Genomic DNA, 21558 nt, shown 5'->3' on the forward strand with positions numbered 1-21558 from the left:
CTCTATCCATCATAACCAGGGGGAAACGAAAGTTGCCTGCACTGGATGCAATGCCTCTCATATAAGAGGGATCATCTCTAATTTTTAGAAACTCTGCAGATGGTTTATTGCTGGCTATGCAAGAGCATCAGCATGTGTGTCACAAAGCGATGTCCTCTCAAAGCCCATGTGATACCACAGACACACTGGCTGAACTCCCTGGTCCCCAGCAGACATGGCTGCTCCCCACTCCTGTGCCTTCACAGTGAGCACAGGAACACTCAAGCATCCTGAGTCTTTTTGCATCAACGAGCATCAGTCATTTCTGATCTTGCCATATTGGTTTGAATCATTTTAGTGCTTCTGTGATTATTTCCAGTAATGAAAAAGGATCAGAGGAAAGACTCTCTCCTTCCAGCCCCAGTTTCTTGAAGCACATGTCTGATTTTGGAGCCAAGCACGCCAGGAGGAGAGTGGTGGGCACAGCACAGACAACAGGCTGAAAGGCACTTGTCCCCACAATGTGCCACTGCAAAGCCAGCCCTAAAAGCAGCAGATGAACGAAATGGAGCAGATGGCTTCTCCTCGTTCACCTGCTCTCTGCCTGCCGTCAGCAGGAGTGTTTCAGGTCCACAGTAAATGCGGGAGACAAGTGAGGAAGCCCCAGCGATGGCACACTCCCGTGGAGCAGCCAGCCCAGCTCGCACCCCTGGCAACTCCCTGGCAGTGGTGAGAGGGTGACAAAACACAGTGCCACGTCCCCATCCAGCCATGCCAGGCCTGCCCCCAGCTCTGCTCGCCTTTAGACCAGGTGCAAGGACACAAGGAGGGCCTCGGGAGAGCCAGTGGGCATTACCCCCTTCCAGGCAAGTCCAGCCATCCCCACCAGTGCCACCTCACACTGGGGCTGCTGGTGCCGGCTCCCCACCACCCCTTTGCTGAAGGCAGGAGGACTTGCACTGCTCCTTACCTCAGCCATGAAGTTCTGCTGAAACACTGCTTCCTGGAAAGGCTCTGTCTGCAGGCGGTCTGCAAGAGAGAGCAGGGATGAGCCCATGCAGGTCTGGCCAGCCCTCCCACCCCGGCTTCCCCTTCCCCTGCCTGTGGGGCAAGGGGGCTGCAGGGGAACAGGATGCTCCAGCAGCTCATCCCAAAGTCAGAGGGAGAGGTCAGCGGGCCCCTTCGGCTAGGGACACATCACCCAGTTAGCAGAAGGTGCAAGGACCCCAGGGAAGTGGGAGAATAAGATTGCGCCTGTTGATGCACACAGCAGTCAGGTAGCAGAGCCCAGAGCACATCCACACTTGTCCCAGCACCCTCATGCACAGAGGAGCAGGGGACAGTGGCAGGACATGCTCAGCGCCATTCCCAGATCTTACAGCTTGAAAGAGCTGCCTGGGTCTGAGCACTGCGGGACGGGGACAAACCCCTGTTATAGCTCATTCTGCCCTGCGCCTTATTCAAAACAGTAATTTTTCCCCATCATTGCTAAGATGTTGCCTGGCCAGATTTGCTCAGCAGCACTGGGGCAAAGCTTCCTCCCAGCTTCCTGCCCTGCACAGGCAAGGGACAAGTGAGGCCGCCTGCCCACCAGCATCAGTCCCTGGACCCAAAGCGGGTTGCCCTGGCTGCTCCAAGCCCTGCAGAGCTGGCATGCAGCAGAAGAGGGGAACGCGGACAGTTGACACAGCTCTAGTGCATCTGCCGGGCAGATCCAGGCTCCTGTGGTGGGGCACCTGCCATGGGACAGGGTCTGGACCACATCACCTTCCTGGCCATGATACACAAGTCAGGGTGGACCCCCATCAGACCACACATCCTGGGGGGGCAAGGTTCCTGGAGAAGGGATCTGGTAGGTATCACCTCTGGCAGCAGGACAGAGCACGGCACTAGCAAAGGACAACTCGAAAAACAGTGCTCAGTCAAACTCCATGGGCGGAGGACAACCCTCCCCCCAAGGCGGCTCCCCCAGGCAGGTCCTGATCCACATTCTAAAAGAGGGGGCTTCTGCCTGCCTGTCCTCCCCAATGGTGACGCAGGCTGGGCGCTGGAGGGGGGCCCACGTGCACGGCTGTGCATCCTGCGGCGGGGAAAGCTGGGAGCCCCTGGTTGCTCTCCAAGCGCTCGGCAAGCTACCGCACTTGGGAAGGGAGCCTGACACCGCTCCAGGGCCGGCCCTTGCTGGCATCCCCACCGGCTGGGGAGCGGCCAGGTGCTCTCGGCAAAGCGGAGAGCCCCTTGGCGACTCCCCAACTCCTCCAGCTACCGGTCAATGGCCATTCCTCCCCCAGCTCTCCCCAGGGGCTGCTCCCCAGCCTTCTGGCTACCGTCTCGCTGCCGGTGCAGCTGAACATGAAACGCAAGCCTGGCTGCTTAATAACTGGAGGGAGCAGAGCACACCAGCCCTGTGCTAGGGAGGAAACTCACTCCCTGCTCTCTCCTCTCTCTTGGCCCCTGGCATCCCTCATCACCTCTGCTGAGAGTGGCCCCATTCTCCCTGTAGTCTTCGATCTCAGCATCCTTCTGGAGCAGCAGGAAGGTCAGCTTTTGCACCTGGTACTGCAGCGCCAGGCTCATCCGAATCAGGGGCCTCACGAGGTGACGGGACACCTAGGATGGAGGAGGGACATTCTAGGGAAGGTCCAGGGAGGTGCACAGCTGTCCATAGAGCAGTAAAAGCAGGGCAGCCAGCAAGGCCCTAGCAACAGCTGCACCCCAGGTCACACAGGGCTCCCCAAGATACCCCACATCTCACTCAAATCCAGTGGGAAGTGGTCAAAACACGTGAGCTGGGAGAAGGGAGGCCAGATGCTGCGGGACACATCCCTTCATCCTTTCACTGCTGGGGGCTGCAGCAGGGGAGAGCTTGGGTGGGAGAGCCCGATGGGGACAGGGTGCAGAGGTAGGCAACATTCCACCCACCATTTGGGGTGCAGCAGGAGACAGAGAGCCCCCCATGTGCCACCCGGACCCTCCCCACAGCTCTGCGCACCCCCTGGCATATTCCTATGCAGGAAACAGGCACGGCTGGGTAAAAAAACAGGACCCAAGGTGTCAAACTGTGGCTCAGGGAACAGGAAAGACCTTCCCAGAGAGGCAAGATCAAAAGCAGAAGGGATCCCAACATGCAGGCCTCTCACAGGCTGCAGCTTCGCAGCGCATTGCAGCCTACCGTGCCCACCCTTAACTTATGGCTGCACAAGGCCCATGCAGAGCCCTGGGCATGTCCCCTGCCCCAGAGCCAGGCTGAGTCACCCTGGCCCATCAGGCACACAAAGCAGCCTCCTGCCCATCACCTCCCACAGCCCCTAGGAGGACGTTTGGGACCCCCCTGCCCCAACATATCCCTTGTCTTTGTGGCTAGGTTGATCCCACAGGTGAGACAGCAGCAAAGGCAGCATCGCTTGCGAAGCCTTCTCGCTCCTGCGGTGAGCCCAAAGTGGGGTCCAGGCTCTGCTCACCCCCAGGCACGAGCCACAGAGGTGACGGCCATCAGCCACCCAAGCGCGCAGAGGGCACCGTCCACTGCAGAGCCGGGATGGGGCAAGCAGCGGTTTGCCGGGTGAGCTCCATGCCTGCCTCGCGCCCCTGGCCAGCTGCTGAGTCGAGCTTAGCAGGGCAGAGCTGGTCCCCATTCCTGCACCCACACCGGCCACGCTCCGAAGTCCTGGGTGCCTTGCAGACATCCAGCACGTTTCCCAGCAAAAGCAGAGGAGCAGCTACCAGCTGGGAGCTCCGGCTTTGCACCTTCTCAGCTCAGCCTCCACGCTTCTTGCCCAGGGAGGGCCAGCAAGCCCCAAGCCAAGCCGGGACCCCGAGTTTATTTGCTCCCCAGTTGAACCTTGAAAGCGAGGACAGACACCCCTACGGCAGCCGGGGAGCCCAGCTCTCCTCCCCGTGATGCCCAAGCACAGCCGTTCGAGGAGGGGGAGAAGAGACGCGCCCCGCAGCGGGACCCGGCGGGACGGGGGGGTGTCGGGGATTTGGGGCGATGCCTCCCGCGGCCGCCCGCCGGCAGCGGAGCCGCAGGCCCGGCCCCGGGGCCGGGGCTGCCGCCGGAGGCTCCCGCCGCGGCGGTTAGCGGGTGCCGGGCGCCCTCTTGTGCGCGCAGGGCCGCAGGGCCCCGGGGTGCCGGGGGCGGTGGGGGCCGGCCCGGGCAGCCCCGGCCCCGCAGAGCCCGTCCCGCCTGCCGGGGGGTCCGGCGGAGGTGCTGCCCCCGACACCGGCCTCCAGGGGCTGCTTCCCGAAACCCAGAATGTTAGGCAGCCCCGGGGTAAGAGCAAGCTCTTAAAAGCCGGGGAGACCCCCGCTTTAATTCCCTTCGAGCGACAGACCACCTGCGGGTCCCTTGGGGGTAACCCGCCGCTCTGTGCCGCACTTCACGGCGCGCACCAAAGGAGAACGGCATCGCTCTGCTATGCGGGGCGCTGGCAGGGCATCGTCCCAAACTGGACGTCTCCTTGCTGCCCTGGGAGCAGCATGGGCTGGGCTGACCCTGCCTCGCTGCAAGGCACCAACCAAGGTGCCAAAGTCTCAATGGGAAGAAACAAGGACAGTGAACCTCGGGAGGGCCAGCAGGCAGAGCCACGCACCCTACAGCCACCAGCATGGCCCGAGACCACCCAAAAACCTCCAAGCATTAGGAGACAATCCTTAATTTTGGCTGTCCCCCTCCCCAAACTCTCCGCAGCTTCGCTCACCATCTCCACGGGAGCGGGGCAGCAGTGGAATTTCCAGTAGAAGGGCAGTCCTGACAGCATGCTCTTCACATGCAGGCTGAGGCCACCAGCAGTGTGGTGGCAGGAGAAGGAGGTGGTGGTGTCCAACTGCCCTGCCATCAAGGGGGACATCAAGTCACACAAGTGGTGCAGGAAGGAGGACACGTGGACCGTCAGCCGCTTGTTCAGCTCCTGGGGAAAGGCAAGGTTATGGTTACAGCAACACCCCGGGGAGCTTGGCACTGGGAAAAAAGCAGCAGAAATACCAGCACAGAAGGAACCAAACTACTTCTGTGTGTCCCAGCACTGCAAAAAGCCATCCCTGGGCCTCAGATTCCAGCCCCGTGACAAGACATTCCCCACCAGTTCTCCCAGACCAGCTGAGCTGGGAAGGCTTCCCTGCCCCGCCAGCCCAGGAGGGTCCGCATGGTGGGCAGGGTGCAACGGTCTCCACTAGCACATCTGCCCCGCATGCCACCACGGGTGTCACAGGCTGGCCGAGAGCTGTCACAGCTCAGCTAACCTGCCAGAGCTGGGGGGTGGCTGCCACCGCATGCCCACCCCTCCTGCCACCAGCTGCTCAGCACAGCTACTCCATGACAGAGGGTCCTGGCAGGCAGGGGTGGCACGTGGGGGCCTGGGCACACGTGCTAGGGTGAGAGGATGAGCCATGGCCCCATATGGTTTGGGGGACGTGCTGACAGGACACCCCATGGAAGCCTGTGCCTGGCTATGAATGTGAACAGGATTCTCTCCATCACTGGTGGGAAGGCAGCTGTGTTTCAAGCTCCTCCTTAGTACACTGGTCCTAGAGAAACCAGCTGCCCATCCAGCCCACAAGTGAAACAAGTGTGCCAGCCTCAGCACGCAGCCCCAGGGGACATGTGGCTACTCTGGGCATGCCAAATAGCCTGGCCCACTCTCCTGGGAGGAGGGTGCTCAGCCAACCGGGGTGACAGTGCTTGGGCAGAATCACCCGGGGACTTCCCAAGCCGAGTATTTGCACTCAAACCCTGTCGGATCCAATGGCCATTGTGTCACCAAGCAGTTTATGCTGGGACATGAGCTGCTGCGAGGAGAAAAGGAGGTCTCTGGACTTTCCAGACACTCACCTTGGACCTTTGTCCCACAGCCTCGGCGTCTGCACTCTCGTACCAGACGCTGCTGAGGTCGGAGATCAGCAGGATGTAGCCAGTATCCCTGAAGCACACTTTGGCAAGAAAAGCGGATTCGCCAAAGCAAACAGAAGCCCAGGGCTTTGTCAGAAGGCTGCTCTCCAGCTCCTCGGAGCCCTCCATCTGCAAGAGAGCAATCAGGTCTCTGCCTCACCCCCCCACCCAGGAAGACCCCTGTCCCTGGGGTGGCCTCACAGGGACCCTCGGTCCCTGCCGGCCCCTCCACGATTCCAGCCCCACCTCGTGGCCTGGAGGTGAGGATGCTCAGCTAGCTCTGGTCACACACATCCTTGCACATACATGCAGCTCTGCTGGGGTGGGCATTTTGGGGAGCACTGTGCAGGGCAGCTCCTATCCCAGCTCACAATAAGCACCCCAAATGCACCAGCAGATGCACAGCAATGTAACTGCTGCCTCCCCGGCATTATCCAGTGCTTGCTGCCATTAATACAGTGAGATCTCTACATGCAAATTAACATTTAAGCTGCCCAGCTTGCACCAGGATGGGCAGCAGGACGCTGCAGCCCTCCTCCTGCTCGGAGACCCCATCCCTGTGCTCCACGCTAAGCAGGCGCCGTCCCCTGCCTGCACTGACGCGGGCAGCAGCCCCCGCCGCCCGCCAGCACTACTGCTTCCCGCTCCTCCCTGCGGCAGGCTCTGTGCCAGCCAAAACACTCGGGGACCCGGTGTCCCTGCAGGACTGGGGCTCTGCGAAGCTGCGGAGTTACCCGAGGGCAAGAGGAGCCGGCAGGCCAAAAGCTGTCGGGGCTAGGGGCTTTGCAGAGGCGAGCGATGCCGGGCCGGAGGCGAGGGCCAGACTACGGCTCCCAGCATGCTGCTCTCTTCCGCGGCATGCGAGAGGCCGGGGCACGCTGGGATGTGTAGCACCATGCGCCACAGGTCATCGGCACGGGGAAACGGTTGTGGCCATGGCTTCCTCACGGCCCAGGGAGCAACTGCTCCTGCTCCCTCGCCTGCTGACAAGGTGGGGGACCCAAGCTGGCACGTCCCTCTCGAGCTTCCCTGATCGTCACGGGGGGTGCCACGGCCAAGACACTGTGCAAAGCAATGTGGATTGAAATGCTTTAATGCTTTGTTTTGCACTTGCTCCTGTTATGAAGTGTCCTGGCACTAGTGCCCAGTGGGGGACAGCCCTCGGGCTGCAGGCACGGTACAGCCTGGAGAAGCAGCAGCAGCCGGGGCTCTTCCTGTTCCTTAGCCCTGGGTGTATTCCTCAGCCCCAGCAGCCGCAGCGTGCCTGTGCAGGCTCAGCACAGGGCATGCACCTGCACTGCCGCTCTTCCGGGCTTGTGCTGGGACTGAGCTGCTGCACCCCAGCGAGCCCTGCATAGCTGGGGCTGCAGGTGCCTGTGTCCCCCATGCCCGGGGACTGGCTTCACAAGACACCACAGAGTAGGTCTGTGCCAGCCTGGCAGGGGCCATGGACACCGTGCACCCCTCCAGCCTCCCCCACACTGAGTACAGCTCCGTCCTTGCCCTGATGACTGGCCCCCCCACCCAGCACCCACGCGCTGACGGTGATCCCCCACTTGCACCCCATGCGTTGAGGCCATCCACCCTGCACCCACAAACTGGCCCCCCGCACCCATGCAGAGCCCCTGAGCCCCCCATTTCCACCCTATTCACCCCCCCCCCCCACTCACTCCCTCTCCCCACTGTATGGGCTGAGGCCGCCCTCGAGGGGTTGCCTGGGGAGGGTGATCATGCCAGAGGGTTTGCATCCCAAGGGAGTGCCAGGGGAGGTGGGAACAGGCAGGGGCTTTGAGGTGCAGGACCCAGGCAGGGTGCAGAACAGATTGGGTTGCATGGCCAGGTTAGAGTGCAGGAGGGTTTGGGGTGCAGGACCCAGTTGGGCTTTGGGCACAGCTGGAGTGCAGGGACAGGTTGGGGGGCTGGCTGGGTGAGGCCAGGCTGTGCATTGCACCCTGTGCCCACTGGTTTCACAGGACCCAGCTGTGGGCATCACGGGCAGCTGAGGAAAGGGGACTCACCCCTGAGGACCTGCACACACAGTGGCACCACATGCCTCTCACCCTGCAGCCATCTTTGGGTGTTCCTGGGCGTTGGGGGGGCTCCTTGGGACTAGGTGAAGGGAGCAGCCACAACCTGGAGCTGTGGTCCAGCTCGAGCATGCCACTTCCATGGACTGGCTCCATCGTCCTCCCAGCCCAAGTCCATCCTTCCTTCCAGCTTGTACCCAGGGCCAGCATCATGCAAGGGCTGCAAAGCCCCAGCCTTTCCTACCCCACTGCTAGGCTTTTGCAGGCCAGTTCAGACTGGTGGAGGCAGCACGGGGAGCTGATCTGCTGTAAACGGACTCTGGTCTGCTGTAAACACTGGAGTAGCAAGCAGGGTTGGTGCAGACTCCACTGCAGTCGGCGTAAGCAGCTGGCAGCAGGAAACAACCCAGGCACTGAGCTTAATTGTGGGGGTCAAAGGCAATGTTTTCTTCCAGAGAAAACTGCTGCTGGCTGGTTTAGCAACAAGAAAAATACCAGGGCTGGGGGGGGGCGGCAGTTAAGTGGTAAGTGCTACTGGGACCAACCCACTGCAGGTGAAAGGGGGTTCACTGTTTTGGGGAACTGAGCTGAGCTGCACTCCCAGCCTGGGGTGTGCCAGAGCCAGGGCGTTAGTATACACCTGGTGCCATGGGCATCAAGGCGCCATGGGCACAGCTGGGACTCGGCAGGGAGGAGGTGAAGAGCCAGCCCTTCCTGAGCACGGTGCCAGCAGGTGAGCAGAGCCTGGCGTGACAGCGCTTTGGGGCTGGCTAAAGCATTGGGCCCTCCCCCAGCCATGTCCACAGGGTGATGGTGGGCTTTAGGGGCACCCACATCCCCAGCTGTAGTGACACCAGGTGGCCATGCCCTCTGTGGTCACAGTCCTCAGGGAACCAGGGGAGGGTGGGCTGGCATCTCCCAGGCAAATCCTGGCTAGAAAGGAAACCCCTGGAAAGGGCAAAGTTGGTTGAAGGTTTTTATAGCTCTCTCCCAAGCAGGGAAATGAGGTTCATGCTGGGAGTGTGGAAGCGCAGGTCCCTCCAGTCCACCTGGGCTTCAGAAACAAGGAGCATAGTGGCTCGCAAGCTGCCTTGGGGGCACAGCCCGTCCCCCATGAGGTGTCCCCGCACCATGGGGTCAGGGCCCAGTGTGCCATGCGGGCATCTCCGTCTCGCTCAGCGTCCTGGAGAGCTGCAGCTCCCCGGAGCCGCGTTTGGGGAGCAGGTGCATGCCTTCCCCTGGGGGAGCGGACCCCTCCTCAGTGGCATGGCTGCCCTCCTCCTCTTCCTCCTCCTTCTCTTCCTCACTCCCCGGGCAGAGGAAGCAGCAGGGGAAGGCTTTGCAGGAGGATGGCAGCAGCCCCCTCAGCCTGGCGGGGAGCCCATACGCCTGGCTGGCTTCGCCCCTCTCTCCATAGGGTTGGTGATCGCCTGCCCCAGCTTTCTGTGGTGCCAGGTCCGAGAGCAGCCCTCGCTCCTCCAGGGTTCCTGCAAGCAGGGTGGTGCGCAGTGAGATGGGAGCCCTTTCCTCTGGCTGCACCCTCCCGGTCCACAGCAGCCCCACGGCTGCCTGGAGGCAGAGCTAGTGGTTTGGGGACAGTCCCATAGCCAGATCCAGCCCTCAGAGCAGGAGCTTACATAGAGAACCTAGAGCAGCCCCTCACCTGAGACCGTGTTCTCCAGGAAAAATGACAAGAAGCCAGTTAAGAAGACAGGCACCATGAGCAGGGAAAGGAAGAGGAGGTCCAGGGGCACCCAGCCTGCAGGGACAGGGCCAGAATCACCCAGGATGTCCCAGCCCAGCAGTGGGGAAGGGGCAGGAGCTGCCATGGCAGATCCAGGAGTTGGAGAGTGAGCTGCCTGCTGTCGTGAGCCAACCCAGACTTCCAGGACATCGGAGACATGTGGTCATCATGCCATGGGGCCCAAGGCTTTGCCTTGCCTGGGGAATGTCCCCGCTACCTGTGGCCAGGTGAGCCGGACCCGTGCCGAACCACCGCGGCACCAGCAGTGCCATGAACATGGTGAAGCCGACGATGAAGATGTTCCTCCCCGAGTCGATGTCCGCGTACTGGAAGTAGGAGATCCCCGTGCCCACAGCCACAGCATAGGTGACACAGAGCACCCCTCCTGTGAGGAGCAGGAGTCAGGCAGCACCAGGCAGGCTGCAGGCACTGCAGTGCAGGGGAAGGGCAGGCTACCCACCATGAACTGCCAGCGGGATGCGGGTGAGGAACCCTGCCAGCCTCGGGGACATGCCCAGCACCACGCACACCAGCGCACTTACTTGCACTGAGAGGCGAGAGCCAACCTGGCAGAAAGAAGGATGGGAACATGAGGATGGGGAGCATCACCCCCCACTCTGTTGCCCCCCATCCTGCCATACAGACCAGCCTTTCCCAGTGCTGGCTCAGTGACAGCCTGGGTGCTACAGGTCCCCCACACCTCCTGCTCCATTGTCTCTCCATCCCTTGCCGACCTTCCTCCCCCCACCCCGGGCATACCTGCGTGAGGCCGGTGGTGCAGGTGTTGGCGATGCTGGCGGCCGTACCCCCCGGGGTGCCCAGCAGCCCTGCCAGGAGGCTGCCCAGCCCTTCTGTGCAGAGTCCCCGGTTGCAGGCGTCGGGGGGCAGCCGGGGGGCTCGCAGCAGCCTGCCGCACAGCACATAGCAGCCCACCGAGTTCATGCTGCAGCCAATGGCCATGGCGATGCCCACTGCCAATGCCTGGGGGGTGAGCAGTGGCCACCCCCACTCGCCTGCAGTGGAAGGAGAAGGGACAAGTGGTAGAGGCCCTGGCCGAAGGCAGATGGCTGCACCCAGCCCTGCCGCACCCCACCTGCGTAGGGGATGTGGACCCAAGGGGCATGGAAGGTGCTGTTGGCCCAGGACAGCTGTGCCATGGCCAGGTCTAGTGATTCCCAGGGGACGTGGAGGTGGCTGAGGATGGCACAGACGATGCAGACACCAGCAAACGGGAGCAGTACCTGCAAGGCAGCAAGGGGACCCTCAGCAGGGGACCCTTCTCTCCTACCTGCCCTGGCCAGCACCTCGTCTGCTGTGCCTCAGACAGCAGGTCCTTGTCCTGTCACCTCTCCCAAGGAGCCATGCCACATCTCCCCTTACCACTGCGGGGAACGTCTCAGGCTCTGCTGCTCCAACACCCTCGAGCACAGGTCCCCTGTGCTCCCTCTGGAGCACCCATGCCCTGGGAGCTGCACCAGGACTTCTCAACCCTGCCTCTGCTCCCAGCACCCAGTTCTGCTCCAGGGCCACCACGTCTCACCTAACCCCACACCAAAGAGTCAGGCTCGCAGAGAAGCCTGAGCACAGCAGAGGGAGCAGGGACAGACAAGCCACAGTACCGAGAATGTGCGCAGGGTGGGGACAGATGGCTCTATGGAGCTGCCCCAAGCCTGGGGCCAGGCGCAGAAGGGCAGGCGGCAGGACCCCAGGTGCTGGGAGAAGGTGACAGCAAGGAGCATGAGCCTAGGAAAGGGAGCACAGGTCACCATGCAGCATCATGGCGATGGGGCCCCAAACATGTGCCATGCACTATGGGGATGCCCCATTCCTGTCCCCATGGTGAAGGGAAACCCTGGAGGCTGCACACCAGTGTGGTCCCCGGGCTCACGTACAGCAGCGCTACCCCCCAGTTAGTGGAGCAGAAGAAAGCAGCCTCCTTGTATGCGGACAGCCCAATGATGGAGAGGCTGGGGGCCAGGACCATGGGCCCACAGTGCCGGGCTGCCCACCCGCACACGCCAGACAGTCCCAGTGCCAGCTGAACCAGTCCAGAGACCAGCACAGCTCCAGAGACCTACAGGAGAAAAGGACGGGACCCATGGGGCAGGATACATGAAGAGCAGCCCAACACCTTCCCTTGGCCACACTCCCACCACCCCAGTAGCATCACTTGTTCCTCATGCTCTGCTCACCCCAAGCCCAGGGGAATATATGTACCGACATGCACCACGATCTCCATTGTCTTTGCACATCCCCTTGCGTCACCCTGATTCATGGCAATCCCCAGGAGGGCTGGAAAAGGGACTGGGGGTGCAAGTATGCAGGTGACAACTGGGGCGCTGGTGGAGCAGGAGGATGGGGACCCCAGCCCAGCACAGAAGCACCCACCTCTCGCAGCGAGGCAGCCCAGCTCCCTGCAACGGTGCAGTGCGGTGCAGGGCACACACTGGCAACAGCTGTGCCTGGAAGGGAATTTCAAAGGGATGTGATGCACGTGGACACTGGGTTCCTGAAGCTGGGTCCAAGAGCACACAGGGCAGAGGCTGCTGGCTGGAGAAGGGCCAGGATGCCAGCATAAGCCCTGACCCTGGGGAAGCAACCAGTAGGGTGCTGTGCACCATCACCAGAGGGGCCAGCAGGCAGGAGCCCTTGCTACCCCTCATCCCCACTCAGTGCACTGGGCACCTTGTCACTTGCCATTCCCCTGGCATGGGCATGGCCCGGGCCCCATGGGACGCAGGCTCCAGGGCTGTACTCACCATTCCTGTCCGTGCTGGCACTGAGGGATAGGTGAGAGCTCAGCACCATGGCAGGGACCAGGTACTCGAAGGATGGAATTTGAACCAGTGGCAGCCTGGGGAAGGGGACAGCAAGGGCACATTAGGGAGGAAAGAGGGGACAGGGCTGCTCCCAAAGCCCTGACTGCCAGAGGAGTGAGGGATGAGAAGGGAAGGAGATGAGAGCCCCAAAGTTGGAGGTGGTCACCCCATATCCCAAATGTGCCCTAGCACATCCCAAGCGGCAGCCCATGGGATGTGCGCAGAGGTCAGGGGCTTTGCCAAAGCACACACCCAGCCCCTGTGTGGGGCGCGGGCAGCACAGGCACCAGATGGTCTGGAGAAGCTGCATATGGTGTTGGAGCAAGGCAGTGAGGAGCTAGACGGAAAGCACAGCAGTTTTGCGAGAGGAATGTGTGAGAGAAGAGGATGCAGTGATGGCAAGGAGAGGACAGCAGTGCAGAGATGCCGGGCAAGGGGTTGACCTCATGCTCCTTCCCACCTCCAGCAAATCCTGTCTTCCCATAGCCTAGGAGGGGCCATAAACATGCCCTGCCATGGCATCACCCTCCTCCTGGTGACAGCTGCATCCCCTTCACCCCCTTTGCTCACCGGCTCCCCAGGGTGGTCTGCAGCACCGTGGAGATGCCACAGGCAAAGAGGCTGCGTGCCAGTAGCTCACTGGTGGCCTGGGCATGGGATGGCTCCTCGGGCAGGGTGGGTAGCAGGAGGAGGTGGAAGATGCAAAGCAAGGAGGCCTGCACGGCCAGGTGCTGTGCAGGGAAGAGAGGAGTTGGTCACGACTCTGCAGCGCCTAGAGCTGCAGCTCCCTGTGCCCAGCCCCCCTGAGTGGATGCACACTCACTGATACGCCCCAGGCAGTGCCCACCACTGCCCACTCCCTTCCCAGCACACCCTGGCCAGAGCCCCACACACCCTTTGCCTGGCAGGATGCAGCCCCTGCCCTGCCACCTGTGAGGATCCCAGTCCTCTCCCCATCTCTCTGGCTGCTCACCCTCGTCCCCCCTTACTTGAAGGGCTAAGCAACAGCTCAGCATCCAGGAGCACATCTTCTGTGGGGAGCAGGATGAGAGCACAGGGCTCCAGGCACCAGGCGCTCCACAGTAGCCCCCATTCATGCTGCTGCCTCCCTGCAGCGCTCCCTGTTTGCAGTGCAGAGGGGGTGGGCAGGATCCCACCCCCCCACACCCCCGAGGGCTCCTCACAGCCCACACACAGCTGAACTTCCACCTTCTGCAGGAGCTGCCCCAGGGTTAGCCATTAACTTGAGTTGGTAAGTAACCTGCCCTTGTGGCCAGGAATGCAAGTGTCACCCTGGGTTGTCACCACAAGGGCCAGGTGACAGCCACCCACGGCCAGGACACTGGACACTGTTACAGTGCCAACTGCCCACAGCCTGGATCCCATCCCTGCCTCTTGTGGTACACAGCAGACACCCCTTCCTTCATGTGCTCAGAGCATCCCCACCAGCAGCATCCTCCGGCTCCCGTGTGCCCTGCCCATGCTTTTTCCTCCCCAGCATGGCATCCCCCTGCACTCCTGGTCCAGCCCTTCCTCACCATCAGGCCCCAAGGAACCCGTTAAAAGCTGTGCAAACCCCCACAGGTCCTGCCATTCCCCACTGAGGGCACTGTGCTCACACCATGAGGGTCTCTGATGGGTGTCTACTATGTCCCCTATGCTCCTAGGAGGAGGGCACTGAATCCTGCCACAGGAGAAGGATGCCAGGAACAAGAACTGCCCTGCTTGGCTAGGAAGACTCCCAAGGGAGCACAGGCAGGGGATGCTCGTGTTTTTGTCACAGGGCAGAGGTGGCTGTGCCAGCAACCACAGCAGCGACCCTGCCAAGCCCTTGCCACTCAGGGCTCACTCATTAACTGGACAGACTTTGGAGAGCAAAGAACGGTGGAGACCATGCATTCCCCACATTCCCAAGGATGAGGAACCTCCTCTCTCCCACTGCCCCTGCCTCCCCCAGGCACCAGACCCGATGTCCCTCCTGTCACCAGAGAGCTTGGTCCCTCTTGAGCCCTGCAGGACAGACCTCACAGTGCACCTGGGCTCACTTGCAGCACCTAGGATTTGCCCTGTGCAGTGGCTCAGAGAACAAGCACAGATGCATCCATGGAGCACCATACTGGGGCAGGCATGCTGCCAGCACAGAGCAGCTCAGCAGGACAAGGCAGATGCACAGCAAGAACTACTTTTATTGGAAGAGATTTGCATCTACAAAAGAGTGAAAAACAGGTGTAAAATCCACAGTAAAAAGAAGGGGCACGATGAGCTGGGCTGGTCAGCAAGACAAGGTGCCTTCTCCCCACCCCGAGGAGCAGTCAGGCACTGTTTGCTCACAGCCACAGACAGCTGGGCTTTGGGATGGGGGTCACAGAGCACCCCAGTTTCAGAACACCCAACACAAGCAGGATAAGGAAGCTCAGCCTTAACCACACTTCACCACCTCCAAGCTCAGCAGGGCACAACCTTTCCCTGGGGCACAGCCACATCAGGATCCCCTCGTGGTATGACCCTTGCGCCTCCCCAAGAAGTGGCCTGGCAGCCCCCAAGGGGAACTGCTGCTTATGGCCAGACAGCTTAGGCTGCTCACTCCCCCCTCCTTTGACCTCCTCTCCCCTCACCCAGGCACCCCACCTCCTCCTGGAGCACCCCACCACTCCACTGGGGTCACTGCCCCAGCCCCTCCACCCTGCACACACAACCCCAGCATCCTACATCCCACACACCACCTCTGCCCAGCACCACAAAGAGCCACCCGCTCGCTGTAGGAAGAGGTACAACATCTCCCTTGCCCTAGCACCCCCGCCCAAGGGCACCCCATTTCTGCCCTCCAGCTAGCAGCTTCCCACCCCAGCACTCCAACAGCAAGCCAACTCCACCCCAACCTGTCCCAGCAGCCCCCAAAGTGAAGGATACCCCTGCCCTGGGTGGGGGGACACAAATGCTGGTTTGGAAGTAACACAGGGGCCTGCAGCCCCATGCAGCCCCAGGGATCAAGGGTCCTAGCAGTGCAAGGAAGTGAGTTGTGCCACACTAGGAGGGAAGGGGAAAGGGGCTGCTGCCCTGTGCTCCTAGCTGGGAAAAATGAAGCTCTTGATTCTACCAAGATCCATGGCAGTGTGCAAGGAGCACTGCCTCAGCCCCAGGGGGTGCAGCCAGTCCTTGCGGTTGGGGGCTGCATCCCATGCGGGGCCTGCACTGGCTGAGCAGGCATGGCAGTGGAGTGCTGGAGGAGCCGGAAGCATGGCGAGTCCGAAGGTGCCAGGCTGATGGGGGGCTGCAGTGGGGGCAGTACGGTTAGACCTCTCACAGGTGGTGGGTACTCTCCGGAAGGGGCCTTGCGGGGTGCTCCTATGTTGGGCTAGATCAGGTGCCTTTGGATAGGACAGAGCCGTCATCACACTGCTCCACAGGTAGAGCGCAGTTGCTGTGACACCCCCACGACATGGCTCCTTGGTCGTCTCGTTCTCCCCCGGGCAACGGGTGCTGCTGGCTGGGGAGACGTCAGGCAGCTTGGGCTGGGGCTGGTCAGGGGCTGGGGCTGGCTGGGCATCCAGCTGGCAGCTGCCCTCCTCAGAGAACAGCGCAGGCCGGGGGGCTGCAAGGCTGACACTCTTCATGCACACAGACCCGTGCACCACTGTGACGGAGGCGAAGACAGCAGCGAAGCCGGTCAGGTACACCACGCCCAGGAGGCAGGCCAGCTGCAGAGAAGCCAACTGTTAGCCCAGACCCCCCAGCAGCACCCCACAGCCAGCCATGACCCAGCATGGCCATGCATCGACCCAGCAGCCACGATGGCAAACAGCATCACCAGCACCAGGGCTGGATGGATGCAAGGGAGCAGGCAGCCACACTGCTAACAGTGGGTGGCACACAGCCTGTTCAAAGCAGGGCCTAAATATCACAAACCAAAATGCCCCAGCTAAAATGTAGCAGTTCCTGTTTAAATCCCCAGCCAGCACCCAGTTCCCTCCATGCCACCACCATGACCTTGCACCATGACTTGTGGGGCTGCGGTCCAGCACAGGGCAGACTAACCCAGAACCAGGCTGCAGTGCCTCAGGCAGCAGAGCTGCAAATCATCATCTTCTGGCTTCTGACAGCTTCCCTTTTCAACAGGGAATAAACCAAGCTGCTGCTCCCAGAGGAAAAGAGGGTCCTGCTCCAAACTCATGGCCTGCTGGGTCCCACGTTCTTGCCAGTAGCTGCTGTCCCATGCCCTTACCTTTACCACTTGCTGGTAGAACTGGCCCAGCACATGCTGCCACATGGACTGCTCCATGAGGACACAGAGATCCGTGTAGGTGAACCAGCCACGCCACATGCCCTGCTTTTCTGCCACGCTGCAGGAAAAAAAGAGAATGGTGGATGTGGCACAGACCTTCCCCATCAAAGAAGCTTCAGCCCAGGCAGGCTTGGAAAAGACCCTGCTCAAGGTCTGTGGAAGGGAGCTGCAGAGCCTAGCAAAGGCTCACAGGTACCCCAACCTCTTATTTCACTGCAGCAGGGCTAGCTCTGAGCAGGGGCAGAGGCAGGGCTGCAAGGTAGATGAAAGGCTCACCCCTACCCCACAGACCTACCGTCCTTCCAGCCAGCTCAGCACTTCAAACAGCTCCCGGGGATCTGTGTAGAGACTCCAGTCCTGTGGGGACAGCAGTGAAAGGTCAGCGCAGTCCAGGCAGGCCACCCAGCACCCAGACACATCCTTCTCTATTCCTTCATGGGAGTACGTGGGGGAAAAACAGAAATCCAGACTCCCCTCAACGCCTCCTTTCCCCCGCTCTGTGAAATAGCTGGCCGCAGCGACAGGCCCACTTACAATGGCACTCAGGAAGTTCATCTCCAGTGTGTTCATGGTCTGGACGTCCACCTTTCCTGCTGCTCCCCACTCGTCGTTGAACACCTCCTCTTCCTCACCCTCATCATACAGGTACTTACTAGCAACCATCTAAAAGCAGCACAGAGGACAGGATCTCAGTCCCCCCTGCACTCCTCCAGGCCTCCCTCCAACCCAGTGACCCCCCCAGCCCACACTGCTCACCATGGAGATCAGGAAGAGGTCTGAAGATGAGATCTGCTGGAGGTATTCAGGGTTCCGGTGCCGGAGTCTCTCAATGTAAACCAGTGCCAGCATCATGGAGCAGGGCGAGATGCAAGCTTCCCTGTGGGACAGGGCAAGAACCAACCCGAATGTTATCTGTGTGCTACAAACATCCCAGCCACCACGGCACAACTTGGCTGCTCCCTCCCCAGGTGGGTAGTGGGGAGGTTTAGTAAATAAGACTGCTAGATACATCCCAGCCTTGCCAGCTCCATGCTGGCTGTCCTGAGCTACAGCCAGAGAAAGTGCAGGGGATGCAGGGTGGAGAGTAGAAAGCCCTGGCTCCTGTTCCCAGGCACAGCCAGCTCCAAAGTGAGCAACGCTGCCTGCAGCCAGGCACACTGCAAGAGCTTGGATGCCAAGAGCAGACCCAGGCTACCCAGTGAGCTGCAGATCCAGCCAGCACAGACTCCCAGTTACAAGAGCACCCCTGCACCCCAGAGAGCAGGGCCAACCTGAAGCGGGCCTGGCTGTGTCAGGAAGTCAATATGCCTGCTATCCTTGCCACCTGCCCCAGCTCCTCTTTGACACTAATCAGGCCTAAGAGACAAAGCCAGTGCTGGCTCAAGGGACAGAAGTGAGTCATAGGTGAGACCAAAGCTCCCAGTTCTGACACAGGACATGAAGGGACAGCTTTTGCTTCTTACCGAGACACGTGAGAGACATATTTCTTCTGGAGTCTACGGATAGGGCTGGGAGCCACATTCTGCAGCAACTCCACAGCAATATCTAGGGCAGAAAAGCAGCAAAAGGGCTTAGTGCCATATGGCACAGTCCACCCCCACCTTCCCCTTCTCCCCACAAGCCCATTGAGTCTTGGTGTTTGCTCAGCCCCTCAAGTTTAATTTAAACTATGAAGGTAGGACAGGCCTTATCAGAAGTCAGGGATGAGGGAGGAACAAACAAATAGGCAGGACAGCCAGACCAAAGCAGGAAGAGGATGTGAGTGTCCAAGGCCCAGCGGCAGTGCCAGATCCAGATTAGCACGTCTGCGTCACGGGGAGTTACCAGCAGTCAGCTGCACAGAGATGCTAACACCCTCCCCTCACCCCGCAGGACCTCAGGCAACCCTTTCGGAGGCTTTCTAGGACCTGATGTCAACACCACGTCTTCCTAGTCCTTTGCTCCCCTCCAACCAGCATTGTGCTTCTCCAGAGCTCATCAGCACTCCAGCTGATCCAGCTTCTACCGCACTACACCACAGCACACCACAGCCCCAGTGCCTCTGAGATGGTGATGGACAATATATTCATGTGACCAGGAGCCCGAAGGCACTAACAGGGTATGAAAGCGGAGATATGGTATAACTGCAGCTCATCTCAGCCCAGTTCCCCTGCGCTCACAGACATGCCTCAGCATCCAAGCACTGAAAGGGCCAGAAACTGACGGATGCTGGCAGATGGCTTCAGCAGCTCCTGTCTCGCTTCTCAACACGATAGGACCAGCTGGGAGCATCCCAAACAGCACTTCAGTCTGGTGCTTGCCAAGAAGTGTTTTCAACAGGCAATTCCAGCTCCATTTTGCCACTGAACCCTTGGCTGACAGAGTCAAGAGCAGAGCTCATCCCAGCAGCCATGCGTTTCCAGCTCCCAGGAGAAGCATCACCACATCACCTCTTCTCTCCACATCCTTCCTTTCTATGTGTCTCCAGCAACTAAGAGAACAGCTGCAGTCCCACAGGAATTATCTGCCCAACAACAGCCACCAACCTCCCCAGGTCATTCAAGCTACACCACCGCTAGGATCCACAGCCAGGCAGACAGAGCTCCAGCCACCCACTGGCAGCTCCCAGCCTCTCACACTGCTGCTGCTCTCTCTGCCCTGCTTGGCCACCCTTGTGCTACCACACCAGCCACTGCAGAGGCAGCAGCGACGCCCCGAGTGATGGAGAGTACATGAGGTCCCCCAGGCTCTGTCCCGATGTGAAATCTAATTCTTCAGCCCACAAATCCAACCCATGACAGCGTGTCCTGTCCTAGAGGGCATGGAGAGCAGCTGATCACTGTCCCCATCTCACAGTCACAACACGCTGAGGGTAGTTATGATTCTTCCTTTCCAGAAAGAACAAACTCAGTTTTCAACCTCTTTCCTCAGCCAGCCAGCCTCCTGCAGCTGCCCCTCAATGCCAAAGACCTTTCCCAGCTCCTCCTGCTACTCCGGACTCTCCCCACAATTGCCTCCATCTCACCACATAGCAACGGCACAGCTGTACTAAGACAGGTGCCATAGCCCTAGGTCCCGTTTGTTTGACAGCACCTGATAGCAGCTGGTGAAGGAAGGCTGTAAGAGCAGATAAGCCGGCAGAGATATTCTCTGTGTGTCGCTCCCGCCCCCAGCTGCTGGAGCCGAGGCATTTCCTGACTGCAAGACAGTCTTTATAGTTAATAGCCCTCAACAGAGTCTTCTTCCATGAATGTGCCCTTTGAACTTCCAACACTGGTAGCGTCCTGTGGAACAGTCCCATCTCATACTGGGGTGTGACGCAAGCCCCAAAGACGAGCCACATACCTCCCTTGCACCGCCCGTGTCAGAACTCGTGACTCCCAGCAGCGCCCAGGCAGCCCAGCCCAGCCCCATCACCGCGCACCCAGCATCCCCCTCCTCGCTGAGGTACATCACACACAGCCTCTCGACTACTTCAGACCTTTTCCCCAAATTTATCACAAGAGTTTTGAATGCAAGCACGCTTCCCCACCCACTCAACGCCCCCTGCAAGCTGTGTGAGCATGCAGCTAATGGAAACACTAACACGACGGAACTGTGAAAACCCTCTGGCAGCCCTTGACAACTCCTCTCTACCATCACCTGCACCAGCTCCTCAGCCTCAACCCAGCTGCGTCATTCTGCTCCCCAAAACACTGGTGAATCAACAGGAAAAAAAAAAAAGGATGTGATCCAGACAAACACACAGCAGAAACTTGTCCCCTTGGTGCTCACAAATGGAAGTTAAACAAACTCCCCAGTACTTTGCACAGCACAAGAAGTTGTCCAAGACACCTCCCATCAGGGACAGGGACACAGCCTTCACTGCCAAGGAATTTGCAAGCAACCTAAAGGACTCTGCACACTAACAAGGTGCCAAAAACGCAGCAGTGGGCCAGAAAGGGCAATAAAACAGAGAGCAGGAGCCATGAGGCTCTGGCACCCTGCCCACTGTGCTGCGCAGAGTGAAGAAGGCTGGGCAGGGGTGGGATTTGGCACTGGAGAGGGAGCGGGTGACTTGTTGGTCTCAGCCCCTGGGCTACTTCCAACCCCCTTGACTCAGCATTCCCATGTGGGGACACTCGGCAACCCACCTGCCATGGGGCTGGAGAGATTATCCAGGCTGCAATCTTTGTCCCAGCCATAATAGAGACGCTTCCGCACTCTCTCGCTCAGCTGCTGGTGCCTGGGCAGGAACTGCAGGCAGACATGGGGGAACGTGAGAAACGCCCCGAGCACTCCCGTACCGGGTTCTCCACCCCAACCCAGCTTAGGGGTACAACGGGCCCGGCAGGGCCCCCAGGAATTCGGCCGGGGCCGGGGTGTGCCGTCACACGGGGCTCTTCAGGGCCTAGGATTAAGGGGGCAACACCCCAGGGGCCCGCGGAGGTGCGGGGCTGAGGACAGGCTGCGCCGGCGACACCGGGTACCACCAGGGGTGCGCCGGGGGCGGGGGGGAGACGGACGACTCACCGTGAACTCCTGGAATCCGCTGAGGGAGAAGGTACCCTCCTCGTCCAGCAGCAGCCCGTCCAGCTCCATCCCGCCCCCGGGGCAGGGGCTGCCGGGTCCCCTCCGGGGTGCCGGGCTGCTCCGAAGCCGAGGCCGGGTCCGGGTCCGGTGACCGGAGCGGGGTGGCGGAACCGCTGCTAGGCCGAGTCCCGCCTCCCGCCTTCCTCTTCCGGTGCAGGGAGCGTGGCCGAAATCGCGCCTGTGCAGAGCGCCCCACCTCCCCGCCCGCCCCGGAGCGCACGCGCGGCCGGTCCCTCCTCCGCGGCGGGGCGGGCTGCGCATGCGTGCGG

The 21558-nt window shown here is 60.6% G+C and overlaps 3 protein-coding genes across 3 annotated transcripts in view; all 3 read right to left on the minus strand.

Annotated features, from left to right (window-relative positions):
• The window catches only part of NHEJ1 (non-homologous end joining factor 1), a 44915-nt gene extending 38218 nt beyond the window's left edge, over window positions 1-6697 (minus strand). Inside the window, exons 1-5 of the mRNA XM_069781163.1 lie at window positions 6601-6697; window positions 5810-5995; window positions 4680-4889; window positions 2451-2589; window positions 950-1008 (exon numbers count right to left, since the gene is read on the minus strand). Coding sequence (XP_069637264.1) covers window positions 950-1008; window positions 2451-2589; window positions 4680-4889; window positions 5810-5995 — 594 coding nt within the window. The 5' untranslated portion in view covers window positions 6601-6697. The remainder of the gene's footprint in view (window positions 1-949; window positions 1009-2450; window positions 2590-4679; window positions 4890-5809; window positions 5996-6600) is intronic.
• A 2159-nt stretch (window positions 6698-8856) lies between these two features.
• Window positions 8857-13611, minus strand: SLC23A3 (solute carrier family 23 member 3). Its single transcript, XM_069781167.1, has 12 exons — window positions 13446-13611; window positions 13027-13187; window positions 12397-12491; window positions 12026-12099; window positions 11530-11711; window positions 11257-11380; window positions 10726-10878; window positions 10397-10645; window positions 10098-10203; window positions 9855-10022; window positions 9557-9652; window positions 8857-9380 (listed from the first exon to the last, which is right to left on the minus strand). Exons 1-12 carry the CDS (start codon window positions 13551-13553, stop codon window positions 9031-9033), a joined length of 1866 nt encoding a protein of 621 aa, XP_069637268.1. The 5' UTR covers window positions 13554-13611; the 3' UTR covers window positions 8857-9030.
• Window positions 13612-14622: 1011 nt separating this feature from the next.
• CNPPD1 (cyclin Pas1/PHO80 domain containing 1) lies at window positions 14623-21446 on the minus strand. Its single transcript, XM_069781165.1, has 8 exons — window positions 21230-21446; window positions 20851-20953; window positions 18202-18283; window positions 17495-17615; window positions 17273-17401; window positions 17034-17095; window positions 16679-16796; window positions 14623-16154 (listed from the first exon to the last, which is right to left on the minus strand). Exons 1-8 carry the CDS (start codon window positions 21296-21298, stop codon window positions 15522-15524), a joined length of 1317 nt encoding a protein of 438 aa, XP_069637266.1. The 5' UTR covers window positions 21299-21446; the 3' UTR covers window positions 14623-15521.
• Window positions 21447-21558: the final 112 nt, after the last annotated feature.

The sequence above is a fragment of the Haliaeetus albicilla genome, chromosome 4 (assembly GCF_947461875.1).
Source record: "Haliaeetus albicilla chromosome 4, bHalAlb1.1, whole genome shotgun sequence".
Taxonomy (NCBI): domain Eukaryota; kingdom Metazoa; phylum Chordata; class Aves; order Accipitriformes; family Accipitridae; genus Haliaeetus; species Haliaeetus albicilla.

What these genes read in the sequence shown, in the direction of transcription:
- SLC23A3 (XM_069781167.1), bottom strand. Translation starts at nt 13,553, where the DNA reads ATGAATGGGGGCTACTGTGGAGCGCCTGGTGCCTGGAGCCCTGTGCTC. An exon ending in GCTGTTGCTTAGCCCTTCAA is followed by an intron (nt 13,188 to 13,445) that starts GTAAGGGGGGAC and finishes TTCCCTGCACAG; the next exon opens with CACCTGGCCGTGCAGGCCTC. An exon ending in AACTGGGGGGTAGCGCTGCT is followed by an intron (nt 11,381 to 11,529) that starts GTACGTGAGCCC and finishes TCCCTTTCCTAG; the next exon opens with GCTCATGCTCCTTGCTGTCA.
- CNPPD1 (XM_069781165.1), bottom strand. Translation starts at nt 21,298, where the DNA reads ATGGAGCTGGACGGGCTGCTGCTGGACGAGGAGGGTACCTTCTCCCTC. An exon ending in TCTCTCCAGCCCCATGGCAG is followed by an intron (nt 18,284 to 20,850) that starts GTGGGTTGCCGA and finishes TTTCTGCCCTAG; the next exon opens with ATATTGCTGTGGAGTTGCTG. An exon ending in CTGAGCTGGCTGGAAGGACG is followed by an intron (nt 16,797 to 17,033) that starts GTAGGTCTGTGG and finishes TTTTTCCTGCAG; the next exon opens with CGTGGCAGAAAAGCAGGGCA.